Raw genomic sequence first — 12,709 nt, forward strand, 5'->3', positions numbered from 1 at the left:
ACTAAAGAGAAAAAAAGTTTGATTTATCAATTGTTAATTTTAGCATTGTGATCGTAGATGCGATTAATATTAAGGCATGTATATGTTATGATTTAGCGGTTCAAGTATCGAAACTGTCCGCACAGATCACTGTTACAACGTTTGCGCGTTCATTATTCAATGATAACGTTATTAGTTAATTAGCCGTTGTTCTCTTGCGTGTAATGTATACTGAAACGTTCAAATGGCGTTAAAAGGTTCGACGTCGGGGGGTGTTCGTGCATCGGTAATGGAGGCGTGGGCGCGGCGCGGCACAGGCGAGCGGACGGTTGCGAGCAAATTGCATTACGCGCCGGATTTGAACTGCGATCTCGGTGGCAATAACTCGCGACCGGCGGCGGGGCCTCCACCAAATGGGCACTAATTAATCAGGCTTAAGGCGACCGAGATTGCAAGGCCGCGGACATTCCTGTACGTTTCCTTAGCAAAACGCTCGATCCGCTGTTTTATTGTATTTGCTTCGTTCGGGCGCTAATTTGTCACTTATTAAGTCAATTTATGGCGCGCTCGTTATTGAGGTTAAAGTCGCTACGTGTTCACCTTCTATACCCTTTACTGTTAGAATTAAGAATGCCTTACACACAAACACCATTGCTAAGCCAATGCTATACGATAAGTTTTATTACTGCTTTTGTTCCAACACCATACGCCCAACAGTGCGATGCTGCACAAATATTTTGTTTTTAATTTTATACTAATCCAGATTTGTGGTTATTATATTCACGTTTTAAAAAAATTGAATTGACATTTAGCTTAGCCATGAACAATGAGATTACAAAAATCAGAAAGCTGTGTTCATAGTGATCAATTCAACACATCAGCCCTTCCGAAGTACGGTAAGTCTTGTAAATGGGGCAAATGATATAGTTAGATATTATAAACACGTACTATCGCTTTCGTATTATCGTGCATATCTTGCATCTAGCATGTGCTTCTTTTGTCGAGAAATATTTATTTGTATATATATATTTCATTACTTTGTCTACCCTTTGTAATATTAAAGTGTGCTTAGCCTACCACTGCTAGTAAATTACACTTATTTATATAGAAATAATAGAACCGAAAACGAACCTAAAACACTCACTATGTAACAAACTACCACTAACAAATGTACCACCAAGGCAGAATTACATTCGTAATTAAATTACTATGACTTCATTTTTTTGGTATTGTATTTCAAATTAGGCTTCTCGCTCCATTATAAATACACACACGACTAATAATAGAGTACACAGTTTTGTGATTAACGATTTTTGATAATTTCAAAACCGAGTAAATATAGTTCTGTCTCTAAAATTATCTATTAAGCAGGGCTTGTACAACAGAATAAAATAAAGAAAACTTAACAGGGTTTGTTAAAGCACGTGTATCTGAGTATAGTGCACACGGCGAAACGTATAACCATGGCAAATTGTATGGTTTCTCCTTGCAAAATCAGACCAAGGTTGACGGATGTAAATTCTCTTAAGAATTATAGAATACATGACGTGATGGTCGATGGCATCTTGCGCCTCTCCGCGCGATTATCGCTTATCTTGCGTGAGTGTTAGATCATAAATTAGCTTGTTAGTCGTTCAATAAGCTAGTGCATTATAGAAATGAGTTATAAGTTGAAATTTGTAATGCAAATTTTGCACAGGCGCCCTGTGATGTGGGAAGTGAATCGCTCGCGTGACGAAAGCGCGCCATATCAGATGCATGCCCGTTTAAAATATGGGCCAACGTCACGGCCTAACCGCGCTATGTTCCAAAACTCTTTATAACGCAATGTAGGTGGTACAATTCCCAGGTATACTATGATCATTGGCAGCTTTAAGTTAAACGATGTCACTATAAGGTAGCTTTATTAATTATTTCATTCATCTCATGTAGCAAACAAGTCATCACTTTAAACGATCTGAAATGTATAATGTTCTTTTTATTGATTTGACATTAGAGTTATTCAAGTAATAGTCTTGTGTTTTTGGCTTGCGTTATAGCTGTTTTTGGACAACTGGATCTGGAGTTCCATTGGATTTGAGTTGGTAGAATGATAAAGACACTTAGTAAGTTTGAAGGCCGCCGAGGGAGCTTTGGCAGTTATATGATTCATTAGATTGAGAGGTTTCATTATATGACGATATCGATTTGAGGATGAATGGAAGTGTGAGCCAGATAGGCGGCTTTTGTCTTAGTATTGTAAAGTTTTGTACATATTAAAATAAACCGGACTCACAACAATGTGGTATGAACGAACACTTTTGGCCAAATTGCACGAAGACAACAAGACAAACTGATTATAGTAGGCAGAAGTAATGGATAAAGAACGATGATCTATCCCGTGGCCTTTGAGAAGATTTTAGAAAACTTGGTCGCTCATTGTCTATGCAAAAGATTGGGTGCCTTGCAGCAGCTCAATAAATCCAAGATTTAATAGAGCGGGAAAACTTTTGGGTAAAAATAAGAAAGAAAAAGAAAAAATTAAAAATTTTGGTTGCAATCCAGTTGACGTAACTCACCTTTGGTGTCAATGTTGGTGGGTGTTGTGATGCTGGCGATCTCTGGCTGCGGCGGCTGCACCCGTGGCCCGGGCCACGTGGTGGTGCCGCCGGTGCAGTACCGCGGCCTGGTGGTGCTGCAGCCGTCCGCCGCGTCGCGTAGGGTCGAAGCATCTGCAGAGTACTCTGCAAAGAACATCTCCAGTCAACAAACGTATCAAATTGTATGGTTTAAAAGAATCCAAGTCGTCTATTCGTCGACTTAAAACCAATAACGTGTCGCTATATTTGTTGCTATATGTGAAACTTAACAACGGTTCGAATAACTCGAGAAAATTAGTATATTATACATATTGTTGAATGTTTCTTATACTTTAAATAGGAAACATTTTTGTACTAACAAAAAATTATTGCGAGGAAATAATTAAAAAAAATTATTTCCTATACTAACCATATTGTAATTTAAAACACCTGTGCCCTATATGCCTAATTCTCTATTAAATATTTTGATTTAACTAAATTTGTCTTATTGTTCAAAGTCTGTAAGCTTTTATTAAATATTAAATAAAAAAGTTATGATTATCTCTCCTTTAACTTCATAATAACCTTGGATAGTACTGAGTGTGCAAATAGTACCTAATATAAAAATATACATACTTCTCGTTGTCGAAGACTGTAGGAGGCTTCCTGTCTGCCCGCCGGGAAATGTGGCGTTGCGTTTGTGTCGACCCTGCACAAACAAATTAGTTTCAATACTGATGTTCAATTGGTCAAATTGAGGGAGTCCTTGAGGTACAAAAATTTAATGAAAGACACACAGATGTTCAGAAGAGTTCGCTAATCGCTGGCAGCTAATAGGGAGTAAATTATTTTATACGTTTTTTATCATAATCACCATCATTCTAGTCGTAGGACTTCCATTGTTAGGCATGGGTATTCCCCTTAAATCTCTAATAAGACTGCTGCGGTCTGAGGTCTGCACTCCAGAAAGTTAAGCCCCCATCAGTACTGCGAGATATGTAGCCTATCCACTAATGATTTTTTAATTAGTCGAAACTAATGATTTGATAGTATATAATGGGTTCATCATCGGCAATATTTCATATCAAAGTTCATACAAAAAGTCAGTGAAATCGCGACTTACGCCGCCCAAATCACATATCATCAATGCGATAGTACAAGTTCGGTCTTTCGAGTCACCATCCACTATAAGACCCAGGAGCGCTAAAACATTACGTATAATGATTTGATACATCACGTGCTACCATTCAGACAACGTTGGACAATTCCAAATATTCCAGTGCCACTCCGCGTCATAGCTTCACGGCGCGTGCTTATAACGTAAATGTACAGTCACCGACATTACTATGCAGGTAGTTCTAATGTAGGCCTGAATTACAGGCGCTTACTATTTAAAATAAGTTTTAAGTCTATGGCAATAAGGTTCAAGTTGTGAAGGTAGGAGTAACGATGTGAAAATACGATTAGAAACCCACGCGTTTAATTGTTCGAAAGCACATAACTCGCTGGCGGGCGCGCGCCGGACGATATTTGTCGATGCTGCCGACCCTAATGGATTAATTGACGTCTACGCCATATCGCTTCACGTGCCGCGTTGTACTTTGTTTGTTATTTTTAAATTCCACAAGTCTCTTGTTCTATCAGTACTTTATTATCTCTTTTGCTACTGGAGGATTATTAACGGAAACTCCCTTAAAGAAGCAATATTTAGATTTTTTCGATTTTTACAACTAGAACTAATGGCACATTTATAGAGTGAACACAAAAGTAAATTAATAAATTAAAAACGAAGAAGTAAAATATCTTATTACTAAATACTTATTATTCGTTTGTTGTCCTTTCGTTAATTTATGTAATGGTAAATTTTTAAAAATTATGCAAATGTTAGGCGATATAATAATGTTTAAAAATGTAAACTGTATTAACTTATGTAGTAATAAAAATAATCGTTGAGATTATTGAGATAGAATTCAATCGCACTTTTTTCTTTAGTTATACCTGATGGTGCATCAGGTTGGTGTTATAAATGTTAACCTCCTAAAAACCTTTGCATTAAGCGCAATTCTGAAAGGATCAATTTTCTTGCACCCCTATTAGGACCGCGTGTTCTCCGCTTACATGTACCACTGGTACCACTCTAAATGAGCGTAGAAACACTGTTCGAATATAATGATAGTTAAAAATATCTCGATGCTCATATAACCATCAATTACCTGCGTAAATAGCGGGCGTCCTGCGCTTGGAAGCTGGACTTAAGCTAGGTCAGCCAATGCTAACGTCGGCGTTAATTCGTAAGCGGCGGCCAGCGCCGACGGTTACGGCTTCTACGTGACCGATCCGGCGTCGTGAAATTAATCGAGCAAAACATAAAACAAAATCGAACTGTACCGGCGCCGGGGCACCGTTACCACGAGATAGATTTGATTAGATCCGTCGGGGGCGTTGAACTCGGCATTTTTTTTTATTTACATGCCAAAAATGCCGGCGCAAAACATGCCTTTTATGATATTTAATATAAATAATTGCATCTCCATCATCCTTTACCACTATTCGCTCGCGCGAAGCGGTATTCTGCGGGCGTGTTAAATCACAAATTGGGGCTGTTAGATAGAATGTCATTGTCTTGTTTTTTTATGTTTAAATTTTATTACGGTACATGTTATATGATTGAGAATAGTTGTAATGAAATAAATGTAAAAACAAGACGACCGAAGTGAACGGATGTAAGAAAATCAGTTTTATACTTAGACCTACGATTTTATTGGATCTAAACTTTATCTAACTTTTACGCGTAGTAATAGTTTCTAGCTATACAAAGAAATTTACTGCCAATTATTATCCGATAATCCATATTCAAAAATCGACGGTACAACCAAAAATATAACATAACATGATAAAAAGCCCTGTTAAAATTCGGATTACTACATATTAAAGTAAATTATTGTTTACTATCGAGTCCTGCATTCCAATAGAAAAAATAACAATGTAAAATATTTAATAGTGATCTCTTTATACAGGTGATTAGAAACAGGTATAAAAGTGTTAAAGCGTTTTTTGACTAATGTGCTATATACCTTGAATGCTTTCACACCTATAACCAAACATTCTTTGTAGAATAGAAAAATGTAATTAAATGATATCAAAACAAATTAATTAAAGTTTGTTCAAAACGGAACGCGGGAGGAATCTTAATGAAGCCGCCAAGTTCAAATCAGTCAAGATCGCCGGCGTCCGCTAATTGGTAGTAGAGTTTCTACCACATTTCCTCATCCTCTATTTAAGGGCACGGCGTTGTGCTCCGGGCGCGGTATGCGAGCGACGCCATAGTTTCCGCATGCTGGGCAAAAACCGCGCTATCCTCTGGTTATGAATAGGGTAAGACAACTTAATACATACATCACCGAGTCTCCAGTAACCTCTTGTTTCCGTATATAGGATTCTCTCTCCAATGCCAGGTTACAACTATTTTTTATAAACAAACTGTATGTTAGTGATATCTTTAGTTTAAATATTATTGAATGAACGTTGAATGTATAAACCTAACGTAATGATATTGTAACGTAAGAAAAAGCGTTATCGGAATTCGAATTAGTTAAACATTAAAGTTAATAATTGTTTACTGTTTGTTCCTGTAGAGTTCGTACTGCCTGAAGCCTAGGTTAGCCGCATTTCAATCTAAAAATATTAATACATAATTCAGTGTGATAGCTTTATGCAGATTGTGGTTATAGGTCTCTTTAAAATTTTCATATTAATAATCACTCTACATGCGCAATATCTATATATCTTTAAGTAAATTATATTCTACGCAAGGTTCATTCTATACCAGTCAAGTTTAGAAAAAAATATAAATAATTTTGGAGATGAAAATGACTAAATATGCGTCATTACGTTTATTTAATAGTATTTTGCAAATATTATTTACATAAACGTCCTTTTAAACTGGTTTTGAAGGAAAGAAACATTCATCCGTTTCAATATCTCCTTAAACCATTAATGGAATGATATGATCCACATATGGAATGCGCTTGCGCATACTAATGTTTGATAGCAAAAGAGAAAGACGCGGAGTGTCGATGACTTATTTCTATACTACACAGCGCGATTCATTAAAAATTAGGTTTTTACGTAAATGTAAATACGAGACTTTATGGATAATGAGTCTGGGTGTCAAATTTTGATTAATACTATTGATATACTAAGGAACATTTCTTTCTCAAATTGATCTCTTGTTCCAGGATATGTCAATTAAAAAAAAAACTAAATTCTAATAAAAAATATCAACATACATTCACCCTTTTCTAGCTTTTACACATATAAGTAAACTACTTGTATAAATTAATTGTATAACAAAAGACGGCAGAGCATAGCGCGTGCAGTGCGCGCGACCGTCGCAAGGCCGGCGGCGAGGACGTGGCATCTCGCATTACGTCTCGCATATCGGGTTGCGGGACGCCCATGTACATCTTTACCTCGCACAGACACCTGCTGACGTCATTGGTAGCCACTTTTGCAGTCTAAACAGGTCATTTCCTTATTTTGGTACACTTTGCGACGAAACAAATATGGCCTTTACTCAGTTGTGATACGTTTCAAAAAAGAAATTGTATTCTTTTAGGCCTTCGAATATACCATATACTCCACCTAGACTAAGAAAAGGCTTGTCACCATGTTGATTTACTCCACATATATGGGGCTGAGATTTGGACCTCAAGAAAAATTGTCCGATGGTTGCGAATTCTGTATACTCTACTCTGTGTTTGGCACTAATCGGTGTAACATAACTCCTGAAGATGCCCCGTAGAGGGGTGAAACACGTGTTGAGTAATTTGGCGGTGGCGGTTGTGTGATTCGCATTGTTTGCCGCATACGCATTTATCAGCGGGATGGCGGGCGGTGCATTTTATTGCACGACTACCACTGCATGTGCGGAAGTGGCTAAATATTGGTCTTTTTCTTACTTAATTCTGTATACTGCCCATAGAAGCAACGAATCGACAGCGATTGAACTCAGAATGTCCGTATACGCTTTCACTATATTCACAACGTGAATTTTATCAGTTAGTCGAACATACAGTCAGGAAAGGCGATGACAACTTATAAAAACGTGACCACCGGAAGTGGAACTACGGCGACCACAAGGGAGCAGGCTAATGAGTTGGTCCGATCAGACTCTAATCACGATATCACAGTAACCGAACCAATACGTACCGCCGAAGACTGGTACAGATAGCGTGATATAGTGCGCGAGAAACTTTCCAAAAAGGGTTTTGATCCCCAGCAGTGAGAGATATGGAGTAAGAAGGAGGTATACTACCGTACTTCTAGCCGTTGTATACAAATAAAGCTGTTCATCTAAGGATCGCAGGTCTTTTGTTCGACTCGATACGTACAAACTTATAGTGAATGTGATTGCAAAGAAATCGGCTTATTATTTAAACAATCAAAAACATATGTTACTTCCATCAATTGGCACTCGAGGGTAGAGTACCATATCTCTGAAAGAAGGCTTGTATATCATCAGTGATATTACAAAACCAAGATAGAGGTGATAACTTCCAGCGGAGTCTAAAACACGTCAGCATTTTATTCCCCGAACAGACGCCGCTGTTTAGTGTCAACTACTAAACGCGACGGGGGGCACAGTTGCGACTGAACGCTCCGTTGATTCAACACAGCTTGACCGATCTTTTACCGTCCGACAATCTCTTAAATATCGAAATTTTAGTTTAGTTTTATTGACTTCTCAATTTCATTACTTTACTACACGAACTGTTTCTTGTAATTGTTTAATAACATATTTAAGAACGATGGATGGTTACCCTAAATCTACACAAGTATTATCAATCGATAATACCCAGAGGTAGAATCGTTAGTACCTAGCACTCATGATTCGGAATGCTCAACGTGTCTTGAGTTATAGTCCAAACCAGGACAGTCCAAGGAGCGTCTGTTCAAGTGACCAAAAAGCTTAGTGGACTTTGTTTTATTTAAAAATTTAATTTATATGTAAATTACGCACTGATGCTAAATGTAAGTCGCTTTCAATTGGTCTTATTAGAAATATATAAAGGAGGCCATTCCTGCAGTTATCGGCTTAAAAATTAAGATAATTTCAGACTGCAGTTCATGTCTATATATTTGTTAAGTATGATTTTCCACAAGCCGCGCGCCACGTGCTGGTAGACGCGGTGTGAGTTGGCATCCCATAGGTGGGCCCACGATATAGTTGGTTTGTGGGAAGTCACTAGATGCGGGTAGCGTAAGCCCTGTTATCGTCACGATCTCTCAAGCCGAAGCCTTGCAGTGATCATCTATTAGCTGACACAGTTGTGATGTTAATTCTTAAGATAACTTTTTAAATTAAAATATAAATATATACTCGAAACACTAACCTTACTCCTAGGATACATGCTGAGGATATCGGCCCACCATCTTGCTTCCTCTCTGCTTGTGCCCTTGACGAAGGTCACGCGTTCGGGCGCTGTGATGGCGAGGCTGTGGGCATGCCCCGTCACGCTGTCAGCCTCGCTCACCTCCAGAACCGTCGTCATATCCACGCTGGCTTGTGGGACTGTGTCTGGCTGCAAAAGAAATAGAAAATGTGATTTATTGTTTTATTACTTATGTTTAATTTGTGAAATAACTACTGAAATTATGGATGTAATCAGAATATTATAAATAAACATTTTAGTTTTGAAAGTATGAATTCAAATTTTACATAATTTATTGTTACTTAAACTAAGACTTAAGTAGCTTGAGAGTGTAGTTTCAGTGCTAAATATATTCGTAATAATGGCTCTATGAATAAATATTCATTTTGCATCGATCACTGTCCCAAGACAATCAATGCACCATATTTACTGTTTCTGAGTTATCTAAGAGTTTAATACAAAGAAAGCTTGTTTAGCTGGTAGGTGTCACTGATGGAGAGTGCCTGCTGTTTCAAGGCACTACCATCCGACCAATCTTCAGAGGTAGGTGATCCATTCGGGAGAAGTGAGGATTGCACCTCTGTAATCGCGCTCTTTACTTCTAGAACTTGAGAGTTATTAACATATTTTTATAATTATTGACATGATGATAATATAGATGATATCAGCGTAAGGGGTCCGAGTTCTCGTGGTAAATCCCGTCTGGCCAAGCTGATCTAAGTTGGCGTCATGTCCAATACAAACAAGATATCAGCGTATGTTTACAAAAATAATAATAGAGATTGTTTCTTTAAGGTCAAATTTAAATGTCAATATTTATAAGCTTGTCGAGTCGTCTTTAAACCAGCAAAAAGAGAAATCCGGATAGGAACGGGTGACCTCTAGTGGCCGTATGAGGACAGCCAGGGCCGGCCTTGAGGCCCCGTGAACTTGACCTCGGGGGCTCCGGCGCCGGTGCATTTATCAGCGGTATGCAAATGACGCAGTTAGACGCCGGCGCACGGGCCGGGGCGGGCGCTGTTACCCGTAATGATACGGCAGACTCTCTTATCACGGCCAACTGTAACTGTCATGCCATAACTGTACCACTATTGAAACCTGTAATCATCAAATCCGTCGACATCAATCTCTATGTGGTTATTTGTATAATGTAACAGTTTATGGATAAAACCGAGTAGCTTTTTAAATAAAAAAAAACATTATCGATGACGCACTAAAGATATATTTTTTTTCAAACTAATAACATTTAAAGTTCAATTCCACCAATCGATCGCTCAATTATGTTTGTATCATCAACATAGTATTTATTCACGATATTGGGATAACAGAGAAATGGTCGATTGGGAATTGCATATTTCATATGCAGCTCTCCTGACGGCATTTACAATTTCAGCCAAAATCTCCTCTAGCCAAAGTCTAATTTGAACAGCATTATGAGGAGCTCCGGATCCAGCTGTTACATTCAATATTTAACCTGATTGGGAAATCGCTTAGTTCCTAGATCACCTTAGCCGATATGCATAAAATAACTGGGCGTAAGGGTTCTCGAAAGGGGATCTTGGAAGACTTTACTCTCCGTTCGTGAACAATACACACTTGTTGACAATAGGGTCACATACTTTTGATCCTAAGTTACGCCCTTATCAGTAAAGCTTGTATTGCTCGATTAAATGATATATTTAATCAAGGAAATAGTTTTTATTGTAATCTGATGGTACTAGATAACGAACCGCCACAAGCGGTTCGAATATGTGAAAAAAATGCTGCGCGTACGCAAGCCCAGTTCGAGTTGATCAATTTAAATTAACGAACGCCCCACACGAACGCTTAATCGAAATTTATCGATCGAGTTTCGACAACAAGACGTTTCGGAGATAACAAGATTTATAAAGACTTTCGCTGTCTCCTCCGTAAATGGCCTAATTTGACGGCTGTTAAAAGAAATGGAGACATATAGCAATCACCATACAATGCGCGTTTTGAATTAAACAAAACGTCAGAGTCCACGTCCGCTCATAGCAGCAGGCAATGTAATTCGACATTGTTGCGGGAATTGCATTAAGACAGTACAATTGGTGCATGCATAGTAATTGAGCGCTATGGTTACGTAATGGGTCCCGTTGCGCGGTCATTCGGCTCACATAATTCCCGATGGAACGGGATAAGCGGAGATAGCAATTCAATGGGAACGAATGAAAGGAATTCTTTACAGTTGTATCCAGGAAGACGGCAGCTTTTTTCAGACGATGTGTTTATAGGTCGGACTCGGTACGTGACTTACGTAAAGATACTAAACGGTATGTTATATTGACTTTATCATGATTTACATATAACAGTGCTGCTGAATTGGAAAACTTTTTCATATCGTCTTCCACTTTACATAATTCATGATCATAGATTCAGTCAAGACAAAACCGCTCGAAAAGTACGGTTTAATAGGTACTATAATATAACTTTTATATGGGTACTATATTATTATCTTTAACTTAAAATTATGTTATGAGGGTGGTCGCGTTCAAATTGAAACTATGATTAGTTTTATAAACCTTTGTAATATACCGGTTAGAAAAATTCCCGAGCTGTTTTAGCACTTAAAAATCCTACACACGAGTATTGAGGTATTGATTTAATTAATTTTAATTATATAGTAGTTTAAATTTTTCTTTACAATATTTTATCTATTTTTTGACATTTTGAGCATTTTTATTTGTTAATTTTCATGAGATAAAATCTCATGATAGACAAAATCTCTAACAAAAAATTGCGTTCCATAACTGAGTTTCACCTATAAAACAATAGCCCATTAGTGATTTTATAATGAATGATTGTGATATGAATGATACGATCGGATAAAAGTATGATTAATTTTTGATTAAAAGAGTCGGATATTTATTCTTGGTGTTTATCGCCGGATGAAATATGCGTTGGAGATAAGGCGTGGTTGTGCGCCAGGTCCCCTCGGCCCAGGAGTTAAGCTGCTCTGGGACCGGTACCAGCACTAATCATTGTTTATCGGGACTCGGCGCTTGTAAGCTGTTAAATTAAATATGCAAACCTCTATTTATAACTGCCCGTTTTATGTAACCGTTATGCCGCGAGCGGCGTGGCGAGCGCCGCGTGCGGCGGCGGGCCCGTTGCTGATAACACTCATAACATTACGATTTACTCGAGGAAATTCATAGATAAATATCTTTAGTGTTTCAGCGACAATTCACAGACCCGCAATAAAACCTGTTGGTCCTGTCACATGAATATGACTTTTATTTGTATTTTCATCAACATATTATCAGAGAAAAAAATACTTTTAAAAGTAATCTTATGACATATTAAAATATAAATAAATATTCTAGATTGTAAAAGCGTACAAGCTTTCATTTCAAGCCTTTCTTTATTAGTTTGTGTATTTTTCTTTAATTTTATTATACATCATGTATTTTTCTCTTCAATTATAAAGTGCAAACAGTGGTTATCACGTATATCGGACGGAATCATGTTAAGGATCGAGTTACAAATCAATTGCGTGTATTTAATGTGATTGTGCTTCAATAAATTAGAAAAGAAATGTTTTTTCTCCTCCTAATTACTCTAGCTTTACTTAAAACATGACGGACGAGGTAATGCATTTTAAATAAGAATCATGCTTAGTAAAAGTTTCTGGTAAAAAGTTCCTGCTGGTAGGGCACGTATTATGTCACAACGATTTCTTTGGTATTATTAATAGAGAAAAAAAAATTCTCC

At 37.7% G+C, this 12,709-nt stretch overlaps 1 protein-coding gene across 1 annotated transcript in view; it reads right to left on the reverse strand.

Annotated features, from left to right (window-relative positions):
* LOC137930640 (protein outspread-like) overlaps positions 1 to 12,709 on the reverse strand; it is a 316,015-nt gene that overhangs the window by 16,071 nt on the left and 287,235 nt on the right. The window contains exons 4-6 of the mRNA XM_068773956.1: positions 8,933 to 9,121; positions 3,174 to 3,246; positions 2,538 to 2,702 (exon numbers count right to left, since the gene is read on the reverse strand). Coding sequence (XP_068630057.1) covers positions 2,538 to 2,702; positions 3,174 to 3,246; positions 8,933 to 9,121 — 427 coding nt within the window. The remainder of the gene's footprint in view (positions 1 to 2,537; positions 2,703 to 3,173; positions 3,247 to 8,932; positions 9,122 to 12,709) is intronic.

This window comes from Battus philenor, unplaced genomic scaffold, assembly GCF_028537555.1.
Source record: "Battus philenor isolate CCGP_79_NKW_IND1 unplaced genomic scaffold, ilBatPhil1.0.hap1 SCAF_6, whole genome shotgun sequence".
Taxonomy (NCBI): Eukaryota; Metazoa; Arthropoda; class Insecta; order Lepidoptera; family Papilionidae; genus Battus; species Battus philenor.